This window comes from Neophocaena asiaeorientalis, unplaced genomic scaffold, assembly GCF_003031525.2.
Source record: "Neophocaena asiaeorientalis asiaeorientalis breed wild unplaced genomic scaffold, Neophocaena_asiaeorientalis_V1.1 scaffold134, whole genome shotgun sequence".
Lineage (NCBI taxonomy): Eukaryota > Metazoa > Chordata > Mammalia > Artiodactyla > Phocoenidae > Neophocaena > Neophocaena asiaeorientalis.
Window position 1 is genome coordinate 14,167,981 of NW_020185339.1, and position 24,576 is coordinate 14,192,556.

Consider the following 24,576-nt stretch of genomic DNA (forward strand, 5'->3'; position numbering starts at 1 on the left):
TGGAGCTTTAATCCGCTGCTTCTGTGGCTGCTGGGGGAGATTTCCCTTTCTCTTCTTTGTTCTCACAGCTCCCCGGGGCTCAGCTTTGGATATGGACCCGCCTTTGCGTGTAGGTCGCCGGAGAGCGTATGTTCTTTGCTCAGACAGGACGGGGTTAAAGGAGCCGCTGATTCGGAGGCTCTGGCTCACTCAGGCCGCGGGGGAGGGAGGGGCACGGAATGCGGGGCGAGGCGGGTGAGAAGACAAGCCTCTCGGGCTGGTGAGTGCCGGTCGGCCCTGATCCTCTGTGCTGGAATCTCTCCGCTTTTCTCTCCGCACCCCTCTTGCTGTGCTCTCCTCCGCGGCTACGAAGCTCCCCCGCTCCGCCACCCGCAGTCTCCGCCCGCGAAGGGGCTTCCTAGTGTGTGGACACTTTTCCTCCTTCACAGCTCCCTCCCGCTGGTGCAGGACCCGTCCCTATCCTTCCGTCTCTGTTTATTCTTTTTTCTTTTGCCCTACCCAGTTACGTGGGGGGTTTCTTGCGTTTTGGGAGGTCTGAGGTCTTCTGCCAGCGTTCAGTAGGTGTTCTGTAGGAGTTGTTCCACGTGTAGATGTATTTCTGGTGTATCTGTGGAGAGGAAGGTGATCTCTGCGTCTTACTCTTCCGCCATCTTCCCGGAAGTCCCCTATAGACTTGTTATGTTGATTCAGCATGTGATTCTGAAAGGAAAAAGGTAAGACATTGTAAAGAATCCATCTGCCTTATTAGCAGTTTGCTAAAAGGAAGGAGTAATGCTGCTGGGGGAGAGATACACGTCGCCTCTATTGCTGTAGATGAACTGCTTTTAGTTCTATGTTGAGCTTGTTAGGAAGGGCATCCTCCAGTTTTCCTGTAAGTCAGGGAGGTAAAGGGGAAGCTGACTGAGTCTGGGGAGTCTTATCTGCTAGTGGAGTTTAGCCTTGATAGAGAAGTCTGTGAGTGGAAGATGAGCAAGATATCATGAGGCACACATGAGGGGGGAAAGCTGGATGTCTTCAAGATTTGTACGGTGGTACAGAGAAGAGAGAGGAGAGATAGAGATAAAAGTTGGACTAGTTCTGTCTAGAATAATGGACAAATGACACCAGCACTGAAGCATGTATAGGTCTTTCCATAAAAGGCGAAAGCCAGTGGTCAGCTGTCTAAAGTGTTTCCTTCTCCATAAAATCAGGAACCCTGGGACTATTCTACAGGTCACTCACCAATTATTTGCCAAGTTCCTGCAGGATGAGGTCAAGACTGGTGATGATTAAGTTATAGAGAACAAACAAGTGGTAACCCGTGGGGAGGGGGAAGAGGGGAGGGGCAATGTAGGTGTAAGGGAGTAAGAGGTGCAGACTGTTAGGTATAAAATAAGCTACAAGGATATATTGTACAACATGGGAAACGGTGAATATTTTATAATAACTATAAATGGAGTAGAACCTTTTAAAAATCCTGAATCACTAGATTGTACGTCTGTAATGTATATAATGTTGCACAGCAACTACCCATCAATTAAAAAAGACTGGTGGTGATTGTGAGCACAAATGTAAATTGCAGATTCACTCGTGGATAAAGCGGAGTTAATACTTTTGGGTATGGGCTCCAAATGCTTCAAGGTACCAAAGCTAAGCTTCAGGGTTGATGGGATGAGAATTATTTCTGGGATAAGCTGAGGTTTAGGATTCTTTCCGCTCTTCTTCCAAATGAGTCTCAGTGTAATGATTTGAGAAAAATTTGGTATCGTACTTATTTTTGACCAGTCTTCTAGAAATCGAGCCATAAGTGGAAGAAGACCTTTAAAATTGGATTCACAAACACTTCCGTCCTAGGACAAGGAGTCTGAAATAAAGAGATTTAAAAGTTCCGAATGCCAATGGACATAAGTCATGAGGTGCCAGGATCCTCTTCAAGTCTGGAGGGAAGTGCTGATAAATTTGGCAGCGACATGAAATAGTTCAAATTCCTCATAGGGAGTCTCGACGTAATCATTGGCAGCTGTTTGGCATCCGTGGCAGTGGCTAGCATTTGGCTGGCACTGTCAGCACTGCTCTTGTTCTTGGCAGTGGCAGAAGCCTTGGATGCCTCCTCCCCCAGCGCCAGATGGTAACACCCAGGTATTTCAGAAGACTAATTTGTGAGCTTGTGTGAGACCCAAGCCCCCTGAGACACAAACCAGCATTTAGGACTGAAGAGAAGCCATTGGAGGGTTTCAAGTGTGGGAAAGACTTGATATGACTCATGTTCCATAAATATCACTCTGGCTGCTGGGTGGAGAATAGGTCTATAGAAGGGGTAAGAATAGAAGCAAGGCCAATGCAATCGTCCAAGGAGAAAGTGGTGATTGTACTGAAGTACATGGGGGTAGAGCCAGAGAAAACTCATTGTGACTATGACACTCGGCTTGGTTGCCTGGGACATATGAGCTACGTATGGAGCCGATTCACTAACAGGAAAAGTGTTAGTTTTTCTCCTGGTTTTTCATTTATACTATAGTATTCATTCATATACAGTGCTTCATATAGGAATGAAAGTAAAGACAGTGATTTTGCCCTGAAAGCAGGTTAAAATGTTAAGATTTGAGTGCAGACAGTTAAACGAGGAGAATGCAGTGATACCAAGGGTTGAAAGCTGAGGTCCTGTGTCCTAGAGGCAACCATCAATATAGTGACTTTATCTTTAAAATCGACTTCAAGGAATGTTTATTGTTGAAAAAAACAGGTAGGCAAGGCTGAGATGACTGATCCTAATTGCCTAATTGTATTACTGCTACACCCTGAGGGCTAGGTAGACTGTAACTGGACCAAAGGGGTTCACTGGATTGTCTTGTCAACTTGCTCAACAGTCTCATCAATGAAAAATTGCATCAACCCAAGAGAGACAGGATCCTCAAGAACTCCATTTCTATAGGAATGAGGTTTAGTCACTTTACCAGGTGAAGGACTCCATCCAGTGAAGGTGCAGGCAGGAGGTAAGAGGAAAACGGAATGGGTGGTGGAAGAAGGAATTCATGATTATTATTTTAGGTCCTGTGAACAGCTATAAAAATAGGAACTATAGCAGATATGGTTTCTGTTATTCATTCTTTGTCCTTGTTTCTCCTCCTCCTCCCTCCCCTCTTACATGAAGAGTGCTAATGGGGACTGATATTTCAGTTTTCAGGTGGAACTATGACCACATTTACATCATCCCTACAGTGTAGTTGATGAGATTCTGAGTAGTTCCTGTGCTGGAAACAAGCATTTTTCACCTGCACAAAGAAAAGAGTGGGTGCTGAGGACAGAAAGAACGGATTATGCCAATCTGGCCCTCTACATCCATCCTCTGTTCTTTCCCACTCTACTTTGTCCCCAGAGAAGCTGACATACACGAATTGCCCCCTATATGTGCTGGCTGTCTGGCTTTTGATTGCATTTGGCAAGTGAAAAGAAGTTAGCAGGAAATTGAAAGAAGAGAATAAAGTTAGGATATGTATTCCTCTGGAATCCTCTGGCTAAGTTGCCATGCAGGTTGGTTGTATATTCTACCCAAAACCTCAACTCCTTGCAGACAGCCCTGTTCCATATAGTTCTCTTTCCTGTCCGGAAATTGCTCTCCACCCTGTTCACTAGCAGGCTTCCATCTATTCTTAGCTTCAGGGCATCCCATTACTTCTTTATAGGGTTCCTTAAACTCTTTCCACACCTTAAAAAAAGCCAATCCCTTATTAAACTTTTTCAAATGCAATATTGTAAATCAACTATACTTTAATAAAAAAAAATTTTTAAACATAAGTTGGTGCAGCCACTATAGAAAACAGTATGAGGTTCCTTACAAAACTTAAAATAGAGCTGCCGTATGATCCAGCAATCCCACTCCTCGACATTTACCCAGAAGCGATGAAAACTCTAATTTGAAAAGATACATGCACCCCAATATTCATAGCAGCATTACTTACAATAGCCAAGACATGGAAACAACCCAAGTCCCCATCAACAGACGACTGGTTTAAGAAGATGCAGTATATACATACAATGGAATGTTACTCAGCCATAAAGAGAGTGAAATATTGCCATTTACACCAACATGGATGGACCTAGAGATTACCATATTAAGTGAAGTAAGTCAGGCAGAGAAAGACAAACATTATATGATATCACTTATATGTGGAATGTAAAAAATAAAACAAATGAATCTGTATACAAAACAGAATCACAGACGTAGAAAACACACTTTGGGTTACCGAAGGGGAAAGGGAGGGGGAGGAGGGACAAATTAGGAGCATGGGATTAACAGGTACACACTACTATACATAAAATAGATAAGCAAAAAGGATTTACTGTATAACTCAGGGAACTGTATCCAATATCTTATAATAACCTATAAAGGAAAATAATGTGAAAAAATATATATATAACTGAATCACTTTGCTGTATACCTTAAACTAACACGATGTTGTAAATCAACTATACTTCCATTAAAAAAACAACTCTTGGGCTTCCCTGGTGGCGCAGTGGTTGAGAGTCCGCCTGCCGATGCAGGGGACACAGGTTCATGCCCAGGTCCGGGAAGATCCCACATTGCCGTGGAGCGGCTAGGCCCATGAGCAATGGCCGCTGAGCCTGCGCGTCTGGAGCCTGTGCTCCGCAATGGGAGAGGCCACAACAGTGAGAGGCCCACATACCGCAAAAAACAAACAAACAAACAAAAAAAACAACTCTTTTCCATTATCCAGTTTGAATGTAACTTATGTTTTCTGCTGGGATTCTGGCCTATATATCTCTGTTCTCTCTTCCATTCTCCTCCCAGCTCCCACCTAGTAGTGGGATGGAGTAGTAGGATGGAGTCTGCTAGTTTAGATATTGTTTACGGACAATAAATAAAGCCAGTTTTTGGCATATCTAAGTTGTGTGCAAATGTTTGACCCTGTAATGAAGCAAAATCAGTGGTATTTTGGTTTCTAAAATCAAAATAGTTTTCTTTTTGTTTGTTTGTTTTTTTTGCGGTATGCGGGCCTGTCACTGTTGTGGCCTCTCCCGTTGCGGAGCACAGGCTCCGGACGCGCAGGCTCAGCGCCCATGGCTCACGGGCCCGGCCGCTCCGCGGCATGTGGGATCTTCCCGGACCAGGGCACGAACCCGTGTCCCCTGCATCGGCAGGCGGACTCTCAACCACTGCGCCACCAGGGAAGCCCTGAAATGCTTTTTTGAGTTGTTGTTTCACCTGTGACATTTTCATCTTGCCATCGCTGCAGATGCTATTTTTTGGGCACCATGAGTGCGCAGGAACTTTATGAATCTCACATGGCTGCTTGACTCACTGACACCCTTAGGCATTTCAATTCAATGTAGTTAATTAAGCAACGATTTAAATCATAGGGTATGCAAGATCTTCTGCTCATACAGCTTAATATCAGAAAAGCAAATAACCCAATCAAAAAATGGGCAGAAGACCTAAATAGACATTTCTCTAAAGAAGACATACAGATGGCCAATAGGCACATGAAAAGATGCTCAATATCTCTAATTATTAGAGAAATGTAAATGAAAACTGCATTGAGGTATCACCTCACACCAGTCAGAATGGCCATCATTAAAAAGTCTACAAATAATAAACGCTGGAGAGGGTGTGGAGAAAAGGGAACCCTCTTGCACTGTTGGTGGGAATGTAAATTGATACAACCACTATGGAGAACAGTATGGAGGTTCCTTAAAAAACTAAAAATAGAGTTGCCGTATGATCCTGCAATCCCACTCCTGGGAATATATCTGGAGAAAGCTCTAATTTGAAAAGATACATGCATACCAATATTCATAACAACACTAATTACAACAGCCAAAACATGGAAGCAACCTAAATGTCCACCAACAGATGAATGGATAAAGAAGATGTGGTGTATAAATACAGTGGAATATTACTCAGCCATAAAAAAGAATGAAATAATGTAATTTGTAGCAACATGGATGGACCTAGAGATTATAATACTAAGTGAAGTAAGTCAGACAGATAAAGACAAATACCATATATCATTTATATGTGGAATCTAAAAAAAAGAAACAAATGAACATATTTACAGAACAGAAAGAGACTCACAGACATAGAAAACAAACTTATGGTTACCAAAGGGGATAATGGTGGATGGGGGAGATAAATTAGGAGTTTGGGATTAACATATACACAATACTATGCATAAAACAGGTAAACAACAAGGACCTACTGTACAGCACAGGGAACTATACTCAACATGTTATAATAACCTATAATGGAAAAGAATCTGAAAAAAAATATATAGATAGCTAGATAGCTAGATATAGATATGTATAGATATAGATATATACATATATGTATGTATGTAACTGAATCAATTTGCTGTACACTTGAAACTAACACATTGTAAATTAACTATATTTCAATTTTTTAAAATGTCTTCTCTGTGAAATTTTCTCTTTTTCTTCCCTTTTACAACCTAGTCATAGTTAATTGCTCCATCTTCAGGACTGGCCAAGCATAATCTATATCTCTCTCTTAGCATTTATCACACCAAAGTTTAATTATTTACGTGTCTATGTTGAGAACGTTTCAAGGACAGGAACTATTGTTCATCTTTGTATTCCCGGAGCTAAAAATGCCTGGCACTTTACAGGTGCTTGGTAAATGTTTAGTACATGAATGCATAGAGGATGGGATAAGATTCTGGGCCCAAGGACCTGGAAAAGCAAAGGGTTGGAGACATGAAAGGGGACAGAGGGCTCAGGGGAAGGTCAGATGTCCAGTGTGGCTAGAACTTAGGTTGCGTGGGCAGATGTATGAGGCATCTGGGCTAAGGCAATTCCTTACTAGAATCTAAGCTCCGTGAGGTTAAGGGTTTTGGTTTGTTTTGCTTACCAACTGGAGTATTGCCTGGAACATAGGAGGTGCTCAATATATATAAGGTCTGCATATATGCATATATATCTCCTATCTTATTGATAAGATCTGCTATGAACAGTAGAATGGTGAGTGTGTGTGTGTGTATAATTTTGAAGGAATTAACAAATATACTGATTCAGAGCAGAATCACGGAAGACATTAGCACCAAAACAAATCTGTAAGAAGGATAAGAGACCTCTCATTAGCTGGTTCCTGTCATCAGAGAACACCCAGGCCTGTAATACAAAAACACGGATACATTTAAAAGCAGTAAAGTGAACAGCTGGTGTGTAGGAAGTTATGAGAGAAAGATACAGAACAAAAAGTAGCCAGCACCCCCTGACTGCCTTTTGGTCTTCTCTCACCTCACAGGGCATTCCATGGTGATGATGGAGGTGCAATCAGTAATCCAACAGTATTTACTGAGCACATACCATGGGCTAGTCTGTTTGGAACCATGGCAGCAGCAATGACCAAGCAGAAAAAAATTCCTGCCCTGATAGAGCTTAGATTTTAGCAAAGGGAGATAAGCAGTAAACAAAATGCATAAGTGAAAGATATGTAAGATAATGGTAAGGAGTTTGGAAAAATATAAAACAGAAAAAGGAAACAAAGGAGCAAGGAGTGAAGTTAATTCTCATTAGGGCACTGTATTAGTCTGCAAGGGCTGCCATAACAAAGTACCACACAGGCGGAGTGACATAGTTCTGGAGGCTAGAAGTCTGACATCAAGATGTCAGCAGGATTGGGTTTTTTTTTGTTTGTTTTTTTGCGGTACGCAGGCCTCTCACTGCTGTGGCCTCTCCTGTTGCAGAGCACAGGCTCCAGACACCCAGGCTCAGCGGCCATGGCTCATGGGCCCAGCCGCTCTGCGGCATGTGGGATCTTCCCGGACTGGGGCACGAACCCGTGTCCCCTGCATCGGCAGGCGGACTCTCAACCACTGCGCCACCAGGGAAGCCCCAGCAGGATTGGTTTCTTCTGAGGCCTCCCTCCTTGGCTTATAGATGGCCACTTTCTCTCTGTGTCCTCACATGGTTTTTCCTCTGTGTATGTCTGTGTCCTAATCTCTTCTTATGAGGGCATCAGTCACATAGAATCAGGGCCTGCCCAGATAGGTAATTAACTTGATTACCTCTTTAAAGACCCTACACCTCCAAACACAGCCACCTTCTGGGGCGCTGGGGGTTAGGACTTCAACATATGAATTTTGGAGGGACAACCTTCAGCCCATTAACAGGTATCCTAGGAAAGCCTAGCTGGGAAGGTTGTATTTAAGCAAAGACTTAAAAGAGCTGGCCGTGCAGATATCTGGGGTGGGGTGGTGTGGGGTGGGGTGGAGTGGGGAAACATTTCAGGTAGAGGGAACAGCCAATGCAAAGGCTCTGAGCTACAGGCATCTTAGTGAGTTTGAAGAGCAACAAGGAGGTATTGTGGCTAGAGGAGGTGAGCAAAGGGGAGAGCATGAGGAAAAGCCAAAAGGCAAGGAGAATAGCAAAATCAGACAGGCCCTTAGGCCATTGAAAGGATTTGGCTTTTACTCTGAGTGTGACAGGAAGTCCTTAAGGGAGAAATCATGCTTCTAGTGGCTGCAAGTTCAGGTTCAAGTGCATTGCTTAGTCTGAGTAGAGTCTAACAGACACTTATGCTGACTGCCCCAGAACCACAGGGCTAAAGAGATGGACCAATGATTAATACATTTTGACAGAAAAGATACATCTATTTCTAGGACTCTTGCTATTGTGATTTCTAAACTCTGTCTCGATTCTTGCAGTTATTACTGCCAAACTTCTTTTTGATGCACTTAGAAAATGAGGTAAAAAGCTATTTTTAAGTCACGTACCTTGATAAAATTTTGGAGGATGCTTGGATTGATTTATCCATTGTGTATCCTTTTCTTCTGTGGGGCTAAGAGTGAGGGGGACAGCAGCAGAGGTCTATTTCTGTCATCCATTGTGGTGGTTACTATGGGAAATCTGCTTCTGACTTCTTATTTTTTATTTTGAAATCATGGTTAGGGTACCATATTCTTTGCAGTTTTTAGGGATGACATGCCTTTCATTGCCGGAGAATAAATGGCCAGTATGTACACTACCATCATGTCAAAACTGAAAATGCTAAGATAACTAAAAATCTACAAAGCTATGAAGAAGATCGGTACTGCATAATAGCTATTGGAATGGATGATACTTTTTTTGTATTTGTGTGTTGGTTTATTCTCACACTGCCCATCAGAAGATCTTGGACTCATACATACATAATGTTTATTTATTAACCCAGAGTCAAAATGGTACAGTGGAAATACCACTGGATTTGCCGTTCGAAGACATGGGTCAAACCCAGGTGTGCTACTTCCTGTTTTTGTGCCTTCAGACAGCCATTTAACCTCTTTCAGTCTCAGCTCTCTTACCTGTGAACTGAGAAAAACAAGGCCTTCTTTACCTTTTATAGAAATGTTGGGAAGACCAAGTAAAGGAAAATCTTTATGAAGAATTACATAAAATTAGATATTCCTGTAGTGAATATGCAAGGGCTAAAAAATATCACAAAAAATTTCATTTTACTATTCCTTAGGTTTTTTTCTTTTTGCTCCTTTTTCCTTAAGTCTCTGTTTTCTGTGATCTCCACCACAGCCTCAGACACTCCTTGTATCCTGCTCTCCAGTGTGGAGGGAGGCTGCACAGGGAGTGGGAAACACATGGGCCTGGAGTCTTAAAAACATGGATGGAATCCTCTGCCTTTTTGAGCTGAGTGTCACTGGGCATGTGATTCAACTTCCCCGGACCTCAGATTCTTCGCCTGTAAAATGCAACAATACCAGATGCTCTAAGCTTAACTACATTCTCAAGTATAATGGGAAGCATTTAGTTATACCTCGAACTTTAGGATATAAAAACATTCTCCTCCCAACAAGCTCCAGTAAGCCCGGGAGATGACAAGCACTCAGTTTAAGTACTTGGTGACTGAGTCAATTAATGATGAAGGGTGAAAACACAGAGTACCAGCCACCCAGCACAGGGCCGGGAGCACAGGCTGAGACTGTCAGTGCATTTCCACGCATGTTTCCTCTTCATGCTGCTCATGCATCCAACCTCAATAGCTCCCTCTTTTCCCATGCAGACCATTGACAGCACTCTTCTTTCCCTCTCTAACCTGTTCTCATCCATCCCTCTGAGGCTGTAAACATGAGATAAACAGGTTTCCTGGGTGGAAGTGTTCAATAGAATGGGATCTACCATTTCTCAGGGGTCAAAAACCAAAGCTATCATTGTACTGGACGTATTTATCTATCTATGACTATTTCTTATCTATATCTTCTGGATCTATCCTGGGAAAAACATTGGATTTCAGTGGGTTTTGGGGTTTTTTTTTTTTTGGATGAGTGGTTTAAATAGATCCATCTGCTTCTTATTTACATCTGTGTTGATTTTAGGATTTATGATCCTGAGGAATTATACCAATCACTGAGGTCATTAAACATCGTATTTCAACAAATTTAAGATACAATATATTGGAAGTTGCAGCATTATTTCATTTACCACTAAGAAAGGAAAAAAAATGTTGCTGAATAAACTATGATGCAACGCTTTCTTAACATTGAGCACTTGGCTGTTGCTTTGCAAGAAAACATGTATTTTTGGTCATTCTTCCAAAGACAAATATTTGCTTCTCTAAAAGCAGATTTGCAGTCCACTGCTGTTCTGTGCCTTTCTGTGAACACATTAACTTTAGTTTCAATGCCAAATCATAGGGTGTCTTTCCAAAGGCATTTGAACGGTATGAAAACTCAACACCCACAGTAACAACCAAGCACGCAGTTCAGCGGAAGTGATGACGTCATTAGGGACCGCCCAGAACGGACTCCTGACACGGTGATATAATTGTAAGACTCCGTGGATTATAAAACAGGCTGGGTCCCCTCCCCGGCCCCCGACGGGCTGGCGGGCCGCCCTGAGGAGGCGGGGAGGGGAGGGCTGGGCCGGCCGGCTGGCTGACGGCGATGCCGAACTTCTGCGAGGACCCCAATTGCACGTGGAAGCGCACGCAGTCGGACCTGGCTTTTTTCAGGTTCCCGCGGGCTCCAGCCAGTTGCCAGAAGTGGGTGGAGAATTGTAGGAGAGCAGACTTAGAAGATAAAACCCCCGATCAACTAAATAAACATTATCGATTGTGTGCCAAACACTTTGAGACTTCTATGATCTGTAGAGCTAGTCCTTATAGGACAGTTCTTCGAGATAATGCAATACCAACAATATTTGATCTTACTAGCCATTTGAATAATCCACACAGTAGACACAGAAAACGAATAAAAGAATTGAGTGAAGATGAAATCAGGACACTGAAACAGAAAAAATTGATGAAACTTCTGAACAGGAACGAAAACATGAGGAAATAAACAACAGCAATGCTCAGAACCCCAGTGCAGAGGGGGGTGAAGAGCAGGAGGAAGACATTTTACCTTTAACCCTTGAAGAGAAGGAAAACAAAGAATACTTAAAATCTTTATTTGAAATTTTGATTCTTATGGGAAAACAGAACACACCTCTGGATGAACATGAAGCTGATGAAATCCCAGAAGGTCTCTTTACTCCTGATAACTTTCAAGCACTGCTGGAGTGCCAGATCATTTCTGGCGAAGAGGTTCTGAGAAAGTGCTTTGGGACAACAGCAGTGAACACATTGTTCTGTTTGAAAACACAGCAGAAACGGATGCTAGAGGTCTGTGAGAGCTGCGGTAACAGATTTTGATTTCATTGTTACCATTGTTGTTCTTAAAAATGTTCTATCTTTTACAAGAGCCTTTGGGAAAAATCTTCAGGGGCAAACTTCTGATGTCTTCTTTGCAGCCAGTAATTTGACTGCAGTGCTGCATTCACTAAATGAAGTGATGGAAAATACCGGTTTATCATGAATTTTGGTTTGAGGAACTCACAAATTTGGCAACCAAACTTTATATTCTGATAAAACTCCCAGGGAAATTTCGCAGAGCTCAGCACAGCTGGAATCTCAGCTAACCTCTGAGAGTTACTATAAAGAAACTCTAAGTGTTCCAACAGTGGAGCACATTATTCAGGAACTGAAAGATATATTCTCAGAACAGCACCTTAAAGCTCTTAAATGCTTATCTCTGGTACTCTCTGTCAGGGGACAGCTCAAATTCAACACATCAGAGGAGCATAGTGCTGACATGTACAGAAGTGATTTACCTAATCCTGACACGCTCTCTGCTGAGCTGCATTGTTGCAGAATCAAGTGTAAACACAGAGGGAAAGATATAGAACTTCCGTCCACTAATTATGAAGCCCTTCATCTGCCAGGCAACAAGATTTTTCCTAAAGTTAATGCATTGCTGAAGGTCCTATGTATTCTTCCTGTGATGAAGGTTGAGAATGAATGCTATTAAAATGGGTGAATGGGTCTCAAAGCATACCTGAGGAACACTTTGACAGACCAAAGATCAAGGAACTTGGCTTCGCTTAACACAAATTTTGATATAAAACACAATTTGGATTTAATGGTGGATACATATATTAAACTCTATACAAGTAAGTCAGAGCTTCCTACAGATAATTCAGAAACCACTGAAAATACCTAAGAGACTTTTAAAATAGGCTTTCTCTTATATTTGATATTTGAAAAAAATCTGTAAGAAATTTGACACTACCTTACAGAAAAGTTATAAGGTGTACGTAGGCCACTTAATCACTGAATATCTTGACCTGTAGGCCTCCCATTGAGTACATTAGTCATTGATAATCTGCCTGTTTAAATGGTCCGTTTGAAGTCCCATGCTTTGGAGACCTAACTCTTCTTCCAGAAGATAGCGTTGAAAGTACCACGTTACACTCTGTGTGATCTCTGCTAATGGCACTTTGGACTTGTATTAGTTAAGTCATTTTACACATAACATTTATCACTGTGGATCCAGCTGTCAGGTACTGAATTATCAGTTCTTTGAAGAAATAAATTTTGAGGAGGTATGGGAGCAAGGAATACATTTTATAAAACATTACAATGAAGCTCATGACTGACCTTTGAATAGTAGGAGTTTTAAGTATGCTGTTAAAAATCTGTAAGGGACAGTTAAGAAAATTATCAGACTGTAAGAGAAACGTGTGAGTTCACCAAACAAGGATTTCAGTGTAGATTTTGTCTTTATCAAATGGAGTTAAAGGAACAAGTTATAGTTAAAGTTTGAAAGGAAGAGCCTGCCATTGTTGTTCCACATCTTGTTGTTGCTGTTTACATTCCTTTATTGAGCCTCATCTTCATAAGCTTTTTGGCAGGTATATGTTGAACACTTCTGTTTCATGGTCAAGACAGGATCAGAGGCCATGGATACTGACAACCGGTTTGTCTGTTTTCTTCTGTCTTTTTCCATGACTGTATCTACTGCCTCATCTTGATTTACAAGCAAAACCTAGAAACTACAAAAATAAATGTTTTGTGGTTTATCTAGGAATAATACAGAAAATATTGCCATTATTTTTGGTGAATAAAATCAATTTGGTATAGCTTATTTCAACCTAAATAAAATGTGAATTTTGTTTTTTAAAAAAAAGAAACAGGCTGGGGTTTCAGAGATACTAACGTGTGGAAGGAAAGCATCTTAGAGTCAACAAAATGGTTTAGCAAATTAAAAATCCCCAATTGTTTTTTCCTCCAACAGTGGGGCATCTGCAAAGTTGTATCATCGAGGACTCAAAGTGAGCTGTGATTCTCTGCGTGAGCTGGTGTGCTCATTTTGCTTATTGGACGTGCTTGACCGTCAGAGAGGGCTGCTAGCATTCTTCTGGGTGGGAGGGCAATGGCTGTCATGCTGGCGTTTGGGAACGGGGGCAGTCGGTTGTGCTTTGGGGCAGATAAAGCGTTTGAATGTTTTCCTGTATATTACATAGGAGTCGCAGCCCTGAAATACCCACTTAATTGGTTCTAGTCTGCCTTCTGGATGTGTGTGGGATAAATGGATCTCCTCATGCCCACACACTGTGACATGTCAGATCGTTGTCCGTCCTTCCCTTTTCTTGCTTTCTTCAACCATTTCCCAAAGCTTCTCAAGGATTGTAATGAACTTGAATATTATACAGGTATTACACATGCATTTTGCTATGGTCTGAATGTTTGTGTTTTTCTCCCTTGCCCCCAATTCATATGTTGAAACCTAGACCCCAAGGTGATGGTGTTTTGGAGAGGTGATTAGGTCATGAAGGCAGAGCGCTTATGAATGGGATTCGTGCCATTATGAAAGAGGCCCGACCACGTCAGGATGCTGTGAGAGGCTGGTGGTCTGCAACCCAGAAGAGAACCCTTCCTAGAATGTGACCATGCTGACATGTTGATCTTGGACTTCCCAGCCTCAAGAACTGTGAGAAATAAATTTCTGTTATTTGAAAGCTACCCAGTCTGGTATTTTGTTATAGCACCTAAACAGACTAAGACACATTTATTGTTTAAAAAATAAGAATGAAATAGCTACCACTTGCAGAGTGCTACTATGGCTGCCATCGTGCTAAGTGTTCTATTTATATTGCTGTATTTTTTGCTCATGACAACCCTCTGCAGTAGGTATAATTATTGTCCTGTTTAATGATGACAAAAACTGAGGCTTAGAGAAGATTAGTAACTTTCCCAAGGCCATACAACTAATGAGAAGTGGATTTGAGTTTCAAAACCAAATCTCCTTGTAATTAACAGCATTTTTTATACAGTTCTGTATAAGAAACTTGTGAACGTGGTATAATAAAAATCGATCCAAATGAGCAGAAACTTCTCTTTTAAATCGGTGCCCGAAGGACATTATGGACTTATTCCAATAGTTCTGTTATTCAGGACACTTTTGGAACCCCCTTTTGGAATTGTCTTCAGGGCCTGTGCTTTGAGTATCCTATTCAAAAGGATAATCCCTATTCATCCTGTGAGCTGAGATTTGACTGTTTAAAGGACCCTAACGAGGCAGCTCTGCTGACGAAGGCGTGGGATGACTGTGATCAACGGGGCGACATACTTTTCAGTCATTTAAGAAAAGACCACGGTTTTCTTGAGTTGGGTGTAAACTAAAGCAGAAACATCCTTGGGATATGTATGATCTTCCTTGGATTATGAGGATTTGAGGGATATAAGACATTTATGGAAATGCAACTATCAGAGGTGAAAAAACAGCACCCACACTGACTTTCTTTATCAATATTAGCAATTTGAGTTGCACTTACATTTTGTTGGTACATATCAGGGGCCCCCAAATTTTAGTTGCTCAAGGCAGTATATGGCTCCTGGAAGTATTCTGTGTGGTGCTTTTATTGTACCCACACAGTGTGTTAATAGGCTGTATAATTGGGCAGATTTTAGGTTTGGTGGCCATATAAGCAGTTTAGTCTCAATTGTCCTATGTCTACCCACTCAGGGTGCTTATATTAATCCCACGCCCACTGAAGGCATTTGGACTTTTGATTCCTGATGTTCACATTCTTTTGTCTAAAAGAACTCTGAATGGTAAGTATTACTCTGCTCAAAACAAAACAAAACAAAACAAAAAACCTTAGGGTATTTCATGTCCCAGTTCCAACACCCTTTAAGCTAATCCCAGCTAAAAATAATTCTTCCTTTTCCTGAATTTCTATAAAACTTCAGTGATCCTCACTTTGCAGTCTTGATCAGCTGTCTTCTGTCGTAGCTCTTTAGGAAGGGTTCCTATCTTATTTCAGAGGGAGTGTCCTTTATCAGCGGAGGTGCTCCTGTGGAAATGACGCTTGGGCTTGCCAAAGAGATCCACTTATTATCTGAAACAGCCAAAAATACTTCCATGTGTTTGGACCTTTTACTTTATACTTTCTCTTTGCTCCTTTGCCAGCCCTGGTTGCCTTGATTTAGAAATCAGTCTTGGGTTCTGATGCTTTATTGACGCTGCCTAGTTTTGATGAATCACTTACTCACAACCAGAGTCCTCGTGTTAACTTGCCTGGGATGATGTTGGCTCCATTCATTCCAGGCTTTGGTGACTTAGCTCTGCTTCTCAGTATATGATCCTGAGCTGTGTCCACGTCTTATCCTGGGGATGCTACACGAAAGGAACCATATTTATCACCATGGGAAGAATTGGGACAGAGCTGAGGATGGGAGTCCTGCTTTCGTACGTAGTCCCCTGGTACCAAGCACTGTTCTTTGTAGACAGATCCTTGATAAAAATTTGTTAATGGAATAAATGAAAAAGCAAAGCAGTTATAGTAGCATCTCATGATGTGGGAAGGGAAGTACAATCATCTAGTGCTGAATATGCTTCTTTACATGAGGCATCATGGTAGGCACTGAGAATTCAAAGATGAAAAGGTAAGGAGCTGGCACTCTCCTGGAAGTCTAGAGTTAAAGGAAAAGTGTGGGTGGTCAGCTAGGACAGAGATGATAGAGAACCTATTAAATTGTAGGTCTTAATCCTGGGTACAGGTTCAAAAAAGTCTTGAATATGTTGGGGGGGTTGCAATTTCCGAGCTGGAAAAATTCTTGAGGACTTGGGTCTTGATGCCAGGCTGCAGAACGATGGCTTCTGAGGGAAGAGGGGGGCAGGTGAAGGATCTGGCAAAGGATAAATGTCAAACCCATTTGAGGTCGTGAGCAGGTTTCCCAGGGCTGTTCATTCTACCTTTTGGTCAAATTTTCCTGGGCTACTTGTTAGAAAAGGAGATTCTTTTCATATTAAAAAAAAAAAAATCACATGGCATCCTGGAGAACAAGTTCTCTTACTAGCATGACGTGACTTTTAAAATACTGAAATCTGCTGTGAAGTGCAGCGGAGGTTCTGAATTCTTTTTGGAAACAGGGCCCCAACCTTACTGGTAAATTTGTGCTTTTACTTAAGAGCACAGATAATGTGGTCAGCGTTTTTTGATTATGAAGCAAGCTCTAAGAAAATAGAACAACTGAAGTGATCTTCCTCTCTCTAAACTGTAAGTTATCTTTCACAGCATCTCATTGGAGAGGCAATCTTGAGGGCTAAAGTAACTAGGTTATCTTCTCATCTAACCAACACGAGTAACTGTCTGGCTTCCGTGAGTGACATGAGCCCAGAGTGGGGTGGAGGGAAATGTGGATGAATTGCGTTTTGAGGTCTGGGTTGCTGTTTGTCACTCTGTCTCTTGCCATTGCCAAGCACAAGCAATCTTCCTTCGCCACAAGTTGCTACCCAAGGGGAACACTGTCCCAAGCTGTTGATACGCTCTATGTCAAGGCAACAAGGCTCAAAGCAACAATTCCAGTAAGTATTAGGCTCTGCTTAGAATGATGACCAAAGGGACGTTTGAAATTCTGGATAAATCTTATTTCTCTTTGTTTTATTGTAGGAAGATCGCATAAAAAAAGTACAGTTATTAAAAAAGAAAACAAAAAAGCTATTTATGGTAAGCCAGAGGGTCTTTTTCTTTCTCACGTTTCTACTTGTTGGATGCTTTTATTTCCTTGCATTTTATTTTTTCCAGATGGTCATGAAGTAATAATCGGGGGATGCTTCAGTGTCATTTTACGAAAGCTACTCACAGTTTACCTTATGCAATTTATTCTATCTTATTTATAGAAAAACTGCAGACTTCAAGAACAACTACTGTCCTTTTTCATGGAAGATGTTTTTGGTCAACTCCAATTACAAGTTTGCAAGGAAATACACTTTGTGGAAGACTTTCACAGCCTTAGGCAGAAATTGAGCCACTGTGCAAGTATGCATAGCAAATAAGGTGAATTTGATCCTAGACATCTATCCAGAAAACAGCATGTAGGAAGTTGTCTTTACTCAAAGAGTGGGTAAAGGGGTTTTCTAATTGTTGGCTTGTAGTCCAAATGGAGAGTCCATCACCAGGGAAACAGTATCAAATAACTCTGTATAACTTGTAATGCCACTATGTATTATTTCTTAAGGAATGGCACAGAAAACATGTTGAAGAGAGCTAAAGTGACAGGAGGTGCTTCTCAAATGAATGTCTGTTTTTTCAAATCATTCTCTCTTTATGTGACTCCTAACTAATTCATTCATTCATTTAACAAATATTTCTTAAGCACCAACTATGTGCCAAATGCTATTCTAGGATATTTTCTTTCTCTCTTTCTTTCTTTCTTTCTTTCTTTCTTTCTTTCTTTCTTTCTTTCTTTCTTTCTTTCTTTCTTTCTTTCTTTCTTTCTTTCTTTCTTTCTTTCTTTCTTTCTTTCTTTCTTTCTTTCTTTCTTTCTTTCTTTCTTTCTTTCTTTCTTTCTTTCTTTCTTTCTTTCTTTCTTTCTTTCTTTCTTTCTTTCTTTCTCTCTCTCTCTCTTTCTTTCTTTCTCCTCCCTTCCTTCCTCCGTCTGTCTTTCTTTTCTTCTCTCTTCCTGTCACCTCCTCTCTTTCCCATATTGATAAGAGCTTTTAGATTGATTTTTTAATCTTATTTTCATATAAGTTGTTAGAGTTGTACCCTGTATAAGGCAAAGTCTCAATCAAAACAAAATGAAAAAAAGAAATGTGTCTTCTTTGGTACCTAAATTATTTGATGCCGCAGTGTGGTTGCTCTCACCCTAAGCAATGGGGAATTAATTAAGAAGGTAAAAGTGAACACACTTTTCTGTAAAAGCATCCACAATATTAAAGATTGGTACAGAAAAACAAAACAAAGCAAAACAACCAGGCCAGGGTCTGTGCAGTATTAGTTGGCTTGCTTGTGGGAAGTGTTGAATCTTTTCTGTGACATTGTTTGGGCTCCAAGTATGCTTTCTCAAGCCTCCTGTGGTTGTACTTGAAGGTGGTACAAACTGGGCTGTGGGCTGCTGATGACTATCACAGTCCTGGGGTTGCCAGAAGGAAACGAGCTTTCTACCCTTGGGCATCAGGGCTACAGGAACTTGAACTCTGGGCAGTTGCGAGTGGAGTTTTAGTTTTTAAGAGTTAGGGCATCATTTTCTTGTGGTCCATGAAAGTACTCAGTAACCCAAATTCCAGTCTATAGTGCAGAGGCATTTTTGTGAGGGTGAGCTGCTCAGTTAGGTAAAAAAATTCAACAAATTTATATTCTCTTTGGTTAGTCTGTGTTTAAGTTATGTCCTTGTTTGGGACTTGGGTCGCATAGTTTTCCATGAACTCTCCTATTCCATTAAGATAACAACAAGCATAAAAATTACAAACTGGTACCTCTTGGCAGAACACGGAGAGAATGCTCTGGGCCAGTTCCCTTGCCTGAAATAATGGAAAGGTCACCACTTATCTTTGGTGTATTCTATACATAACTTATAAGGTCATCTTATTAAGACAGTGAATAGTATAGTCTCTCTTTTTTTTAAATAGATCTCTATCGGAGTATAATTGCTTCACAGTACTGTGTTAGTTTCTACTGCACAACAAAGCAAATCAGCCATACGCATACACACGTCCCCATATACCTTCCCTCTTGAGCCTCACTCCCACCCTCCCTATCCCACCCCTCTAGGTCATCACAAAGCACCGAGCTGATCTCCCTGCGCTATGCGGCTGCTTCCCACCAGCCAGCTATTTTACATTTGGCATTTGGTAGTGTATATATGTTGATGCTACTCTCACTTCGCCCCAGCTTCGCCCAGTCTTTTTATTTGTTTTTTTTTTTGTGTGTGTGTGGTACACAGGCCTCTCACCATTGTGGCTTCTCCCGTTGTGGAGCACAGGCTCCAGATGCGCAGGCTCAGTGGCCATGGCTCTGGGCCCAGCTGCTCCATGGCATGTGGGATCTTCCCGGACCGGGGCATGAACCCATGTCCCCTGCATTGGCAGGCGGACTCTCAACCACTGCGCCACCAGGAAAGCCCCCCATGACTCTTTTTGAATTATGGTTTTCTCAGGGTATATGTCCAGTAGTGAGATTGCTGGGTCATATGGTAATTCTATTTTCAGTTTTTTAAGGAACCTCCATACTGTTCTCCATAGTGGCTCTATCAATTTACATTCCCACCAACAGTGCAGGAGGGTTCCCTTTTCACCACACCCTTTCCAGCACTTATTGTTTCTAAATTTTTTGATAATGGCCATTCTGACCGGCGTGAGGTGATACCTCATTGCAGTTTTGATTTGCATTTCTCTAATAATTAGTGATGTTGAGCATCTTTTCATGTGCCTCTTGGCCATCTGTATGTCTTCCTTGGTGAAATGTCTGTTTAGGTCTTCCACCCATTTTTAAACTGGATTGTTTGTTTTTTTGATATTGAGCTCCATGAGCTGTTTGTATATTTTGGAGATTAATCCTTTGTCTGTTGTTTCATTGGCAAATCTTTTCTCCTATTCTGAGGACTGTCTTTTTGTCTTGTTTAGGGTTTCCTTTGCTGTGCAAAAGCTTTTAAGTTTAATTCAGTCCCATTTGTTTATTTTTGTTTTTATTTCTGTTACTCTAGGAGGTGGGTCAAAAAAGATCTTACTGTGGTTTATGTCAAAGAGTGTTCTTCTTATGTTTTCCTATGTTTAGAGTTTTATAGTGTCTGGTCTTACATTTAAGTTTTAAATCCATTTGGAGTTTATTTTTGTGTATGGTGTTAGGTAGTGTTCTAATTTCATTCTTTTACATGTACCTGTCCAGTTTTCCCAGCACCACTTTTTGAAGAAGCTGTCTTTTCTCCATTGTATACTCTTGCCTCCTTTATTAAAGATAAGGTGACCATATATGCATAGGTTTGTCCCTGGGCATTCTATCCTGTACCATTGATCTGTATTTCTGTCTTTGTGCCAGTACCATACTGTCTTGATTACTGCAGCTTTATGGTATAGTTTGAAGTCGGGGAGCCTGATTCCTCCAACTCCGTTTTTCTTTCTCAGGATTGCTTTGGCTATTTGAGGTCTTTTGTGTTTCCATACAAATTGTAAATTTTTTTGTTCTAATTCTGCGAAGAATGCCATTGGTAGTTTGATAGGGATTGCATTGAATCTGTAGATTGCTTTGGGTAGTATAGTCATTTTCACAATATTGATTCTTCCAATCCAAGAACATGGTATATTTCTCCATCTGTTTATGTCATCTTTGATTTCTTTCAGCAGTGTTTTATAGTTTTCTGAGTACAAGTCTTTCGCCTCCTTAGCCAGGTTTACTCCTAGGTATTTTATTCTTTTTGATGCAGTGGTAAATGGGAGTGTTTCCTTAATTTCTCTTTCTGATTTTTCATTGTTAGTGTGTAGGAATGCCAGAGATTTCTGTGCATTAATTTTGTATCCTGCAACCTTACCAAATTCATTGACTAGTTCTAGTAGTTTTCTGGTGGCATCTTTAGGATTTTCTATGTATAGTATCATGTCATCAGCAAACAGTGACAGTTTTACTTCTTCTTTTCCAATTTGTATTCCTTTTATTTCTTTTTCTTCTCTGATTGCCATGGCTATCTGCACTTTTGGTTGGAATGTTCTATAAATATCAATTAGATCTATCTGGTCTGTTGTGTCATTTAAAGTTTGTGTTTCCTTATTTATCTTCTGTTTGAATGATCTTTCCATTGGTGTAAGTGGGGTGTTAAAGTCCCCTATTATTAATGTGTTACTGTTGATTTCTCCTTTCATGGTTGTTAGCATTTGCCTTATGTATTGAGGTGCTCCTGTGTTGGGTGCATAAACATTTATAATTGTTATATCTTCTTCTTGGGTTGATCCTTTGATCATTATGTAGTGTCCCTCCTTATCTCTTGTAACAGTCTTTATTTTAAAGTCTATTTTATCTGATATGAGTATTGCTACTCCACAGTAGCATTTCTACTGTGGCCTGAGGTTCTCTGTTAGTCCAGTGGTTCGGACTTGGAGCTCCCACCACAGGAGCTTGGGCCCGACCCTGGCTCATGAACCAAGATCCCACAAGCTGCGTGGGGTGTGAAAAAAAAGAAAAAGAACAATAACAAAGTAAAAAATAAAATTAGACTAGAAAACTAATGTTATATGTTAGAAAGAGTATAAAAATAAAAATATAGATGAATCAACAACTGGAGGTACATCAGTACCACAATAGTAAAAAAAGAGTAGGAGGGAAAAGAAAAAAAGGAAAAAAGGCGGGAGGGAAGGCCTTGGCTGTGGAGGGCGGGGCCTAAGCAAGGGTGAGGTTTGGGTGGTGGGCGGGGCCAATGCTCAGGACCCACAGGGCTGGAAAAGGACCTGGGGGATGTGCAGGGTGGGGCTTAGGCTCAAGGAACAGAAGGGGCCCAGGCGTGCCCCCCAGCCCTGGTCTCAGAGGGCAAGGGACCTCACCTGGGAGCCCAGCAGGCTTCCTGGGCTCGAGTGGGTGAGGCAAACACCTTCCTCTCCTCTCCTCTCCTACTCCTCTGGTCTGGGAGGGCCCCTCCCACCTGCCTCTCCTGATCTCCCTGGCCTCCCTTCTATGCCTCCAGGACTAGTGCAGCCTGGAGGGGGCTTTGTAGGGCAGGGGACTGTCCTGGGAGCTCAGCAGACTCCCCCTCCCGCTCCTCCTGGATGGCTCTTCCCGCCTGCCTCTCCGGATCTCCCTGGCCTCCCTCCTATGCCCTCAAGGACCCACGTGGCCTGGAGGGAGCTTTGGAGGGCAGGGAACCGGCCTGGGAGCTCAGCAGGCTCCCGGTACCCAAATCAGTATAGTCTCTTTATTTAAGTTGAACGATTATGTAATTTTATATTTCATTTTACCACCAGCTGATTAGGTCATTATCATCCCCAGTAAGAGTTTTCACCATGAAAAGACTTGAAGAGGAGAATAATCCATTGAAGGACTTGATATTGGGGTAAATAATGAGACCTATGGCAGTCACTGTAGGCCAAAATGGAGTCTTCCTAAGGAACAGTGAGCTGGTCTTGTTTCAGTATCTGGAGACGAGGATTGTCTTCAGAGACCCCATCCTCCCACTTTTTAAAGCACCTTCTGTTTTTCTTTTTGCTAGTGTCCTTCGTTCCTCTGTGCAGGTGCTGTCTCTTGCACTAGCCATACAATTTAATGTAATATTATTCTAAATGAACTTTGGTAATGATGACAAGGCACTAGAAATCCTTGCCTGATACAGTACAATATATCTGGACACCTGGAACCAACAAAAGCCACGTCTGTTTTGACCATTGATTTGGTTCTTCAGTTCAAATAGCTAGAAAACACATAATAGTTATAACCTAAACCAAGCAATGTTCTAGATGAAAAACTTAGAAAACATAGAGCTATCTAGGAACTCTGGTTTTCCTTGATTTGTTTTGGGAGAAGTTATTTCCTGAAGGGACCTTAATCTGTCAAGAGATGCTTTTTTCAATGCCTTGGACCACAGCGCGATGGGAGCAGGCAGTACCTCTCAGGCTGGTCATGGAGGCTTTCCAAAGCGGCTGGCTCCCCCTTGCGGCCAAATATGAGCACAACCACCCCCAGCGCCATCTAACTGGGCTTTCCTTCCTACCTTCTCCCACTCCAAGACAACCCTTGTAATCTTCAGTTACTTTGTCTTACAAGCTAAGGCATTTATGTGCTGGAGTAAACCAATCACCTCTGTGAAACTGTAAAAAAAGAAGTCTAGGATTAGCCTGAGCTTTAGAAAGTCTCCACAGACATTGCTTTAGGGAAATAGGTTTAATTTTAGGCCTTGCATTTAATCTTTCTGCCAATTATAAGTTTATATTTTTGGCCACAGAAGCTTGTATCTGTTTAATATAAATTAACCGAGCATTTGCTCTGTGTGGAATTCTAAATTAGTGGTTGGGGCGGAGTTTAGGAGGGAGAAGTTATAAAATGTGAAGTAGGTGACATTAATTTACATGTGATATTTTCTTTTCTTCTTTTTTGACCACTTGCTTTAATTTGGGGAGACAGGGATCCAGGCAGCTTTCCTAAGCAGAAGCAGCTGTGCCTTCCACCAGATGTGTAAATGTCATATTGTTTCTCTTTTCTTTCTTCATTCCAGGGACCTCAGGCTATAATTAATTCTTGAATATGGCAATGAATCAAAGCTTTGCAAGTTACAGGAAACTTTTCTCCCCCTTCCCAATGGTTCTACTGGTTGCTTTAAAGCTCTCCTCTCTCATACTGTTTCTCTAACCATCTGAAACTTGGGTGGACTTTCTAGGAATGGATTCCGAGACTAAATCCATGTCTTGATCTATAGAATTTGGAGTTGAAAAATAAAAATAAAACCAGAAATAGCATCTATAACCCAATCTGGGTCATCTCATTTTTTACTGGATGCAGACACCCCCCTAGATGTGCTGATTCTGAGTCAAGAATAACTGCACCGCAAAAGGCAAACAGGTCGCTCTCAGCAGTGGCTGTCATTTCCATTTTTTTTTTCAACCTCTTCCCTTTGTTCCCTCCATCCTGCAGATGGTAACTGCTTCCTGCAGTTACTGCCTCTATGATGTCTCTCTTTACCCTTTTAGTTGCCTAGTTAACAACTTTATATCTAATTAACTGTTCTTTAAAAAAATGAATATAGTCATTGAATATATTTATATTCATGAAGCATGTTTCCATAAACAATATGTCAGGAAAAAATAACTTATGAAATAATTTGAAAGATGTGTCCATGAAGAGTTTTTGAAAAAGAACATCTTAATAAGAAAACACTAATGAGGAAAATATTTTAAAACGATTAATGATGAAGAAAATATTCATGAGAATGTTGCTCATCTTCCCTCTCTCTGCTGCTCTGGTTGGACTGTTCTGAGATGTGATATTTTCTTAGTCAAAAAGGGACACTAGGGTTTCCCTGGTGGCGCAGTGGTTGAAAGTCCGCCTGCCGAT

The 24,576-nt window shown here is 41.4% G+C and overlaps 1 protein-coding gene and 1 pseudogene across 1 annotated transcript in view; both read left to right on the plus strand.

The window, feature by feature from the left end:
- The first annotated feature begins 10,889 nt into the window (after positions 1 to 10,889).
- LOC112394423 (52 kDa repressor of the inhibitor of the protein kinase pseudogene) lies at positions 10,890 to 12,485 on the plus strand (annotated as a pseudogene).
- Positions 12,486 to 16,930: 4,445 nt separating this feature from the next.
- The window catches only part of IL26 (interleukin 26), a 17,931-nt gene continuing 10,285 nt past the window's right edge, over positions 16,931 to 24,576 (plus strand). The window contains exons 1-3 of the mRNA XM_024737114.1: positions 16,931 to 17,135; positions 17,221 to 17,277; positions 17,451 to 17,585. Of these exons, the coding sequence (XP_024592882.1) occupies positions 16,965 to 17,135; positions 17,221 to 17,277; positions 17,451 to 17,585 (363 nt within the window). The 5' untranslated portion in view covers positions 16,931 to 16,964. The remainder of the gene's footprint in view (positions 17,136 to 17,220; positions 17,278 to 17,450; positions 17,586 to 24,576) is intronic.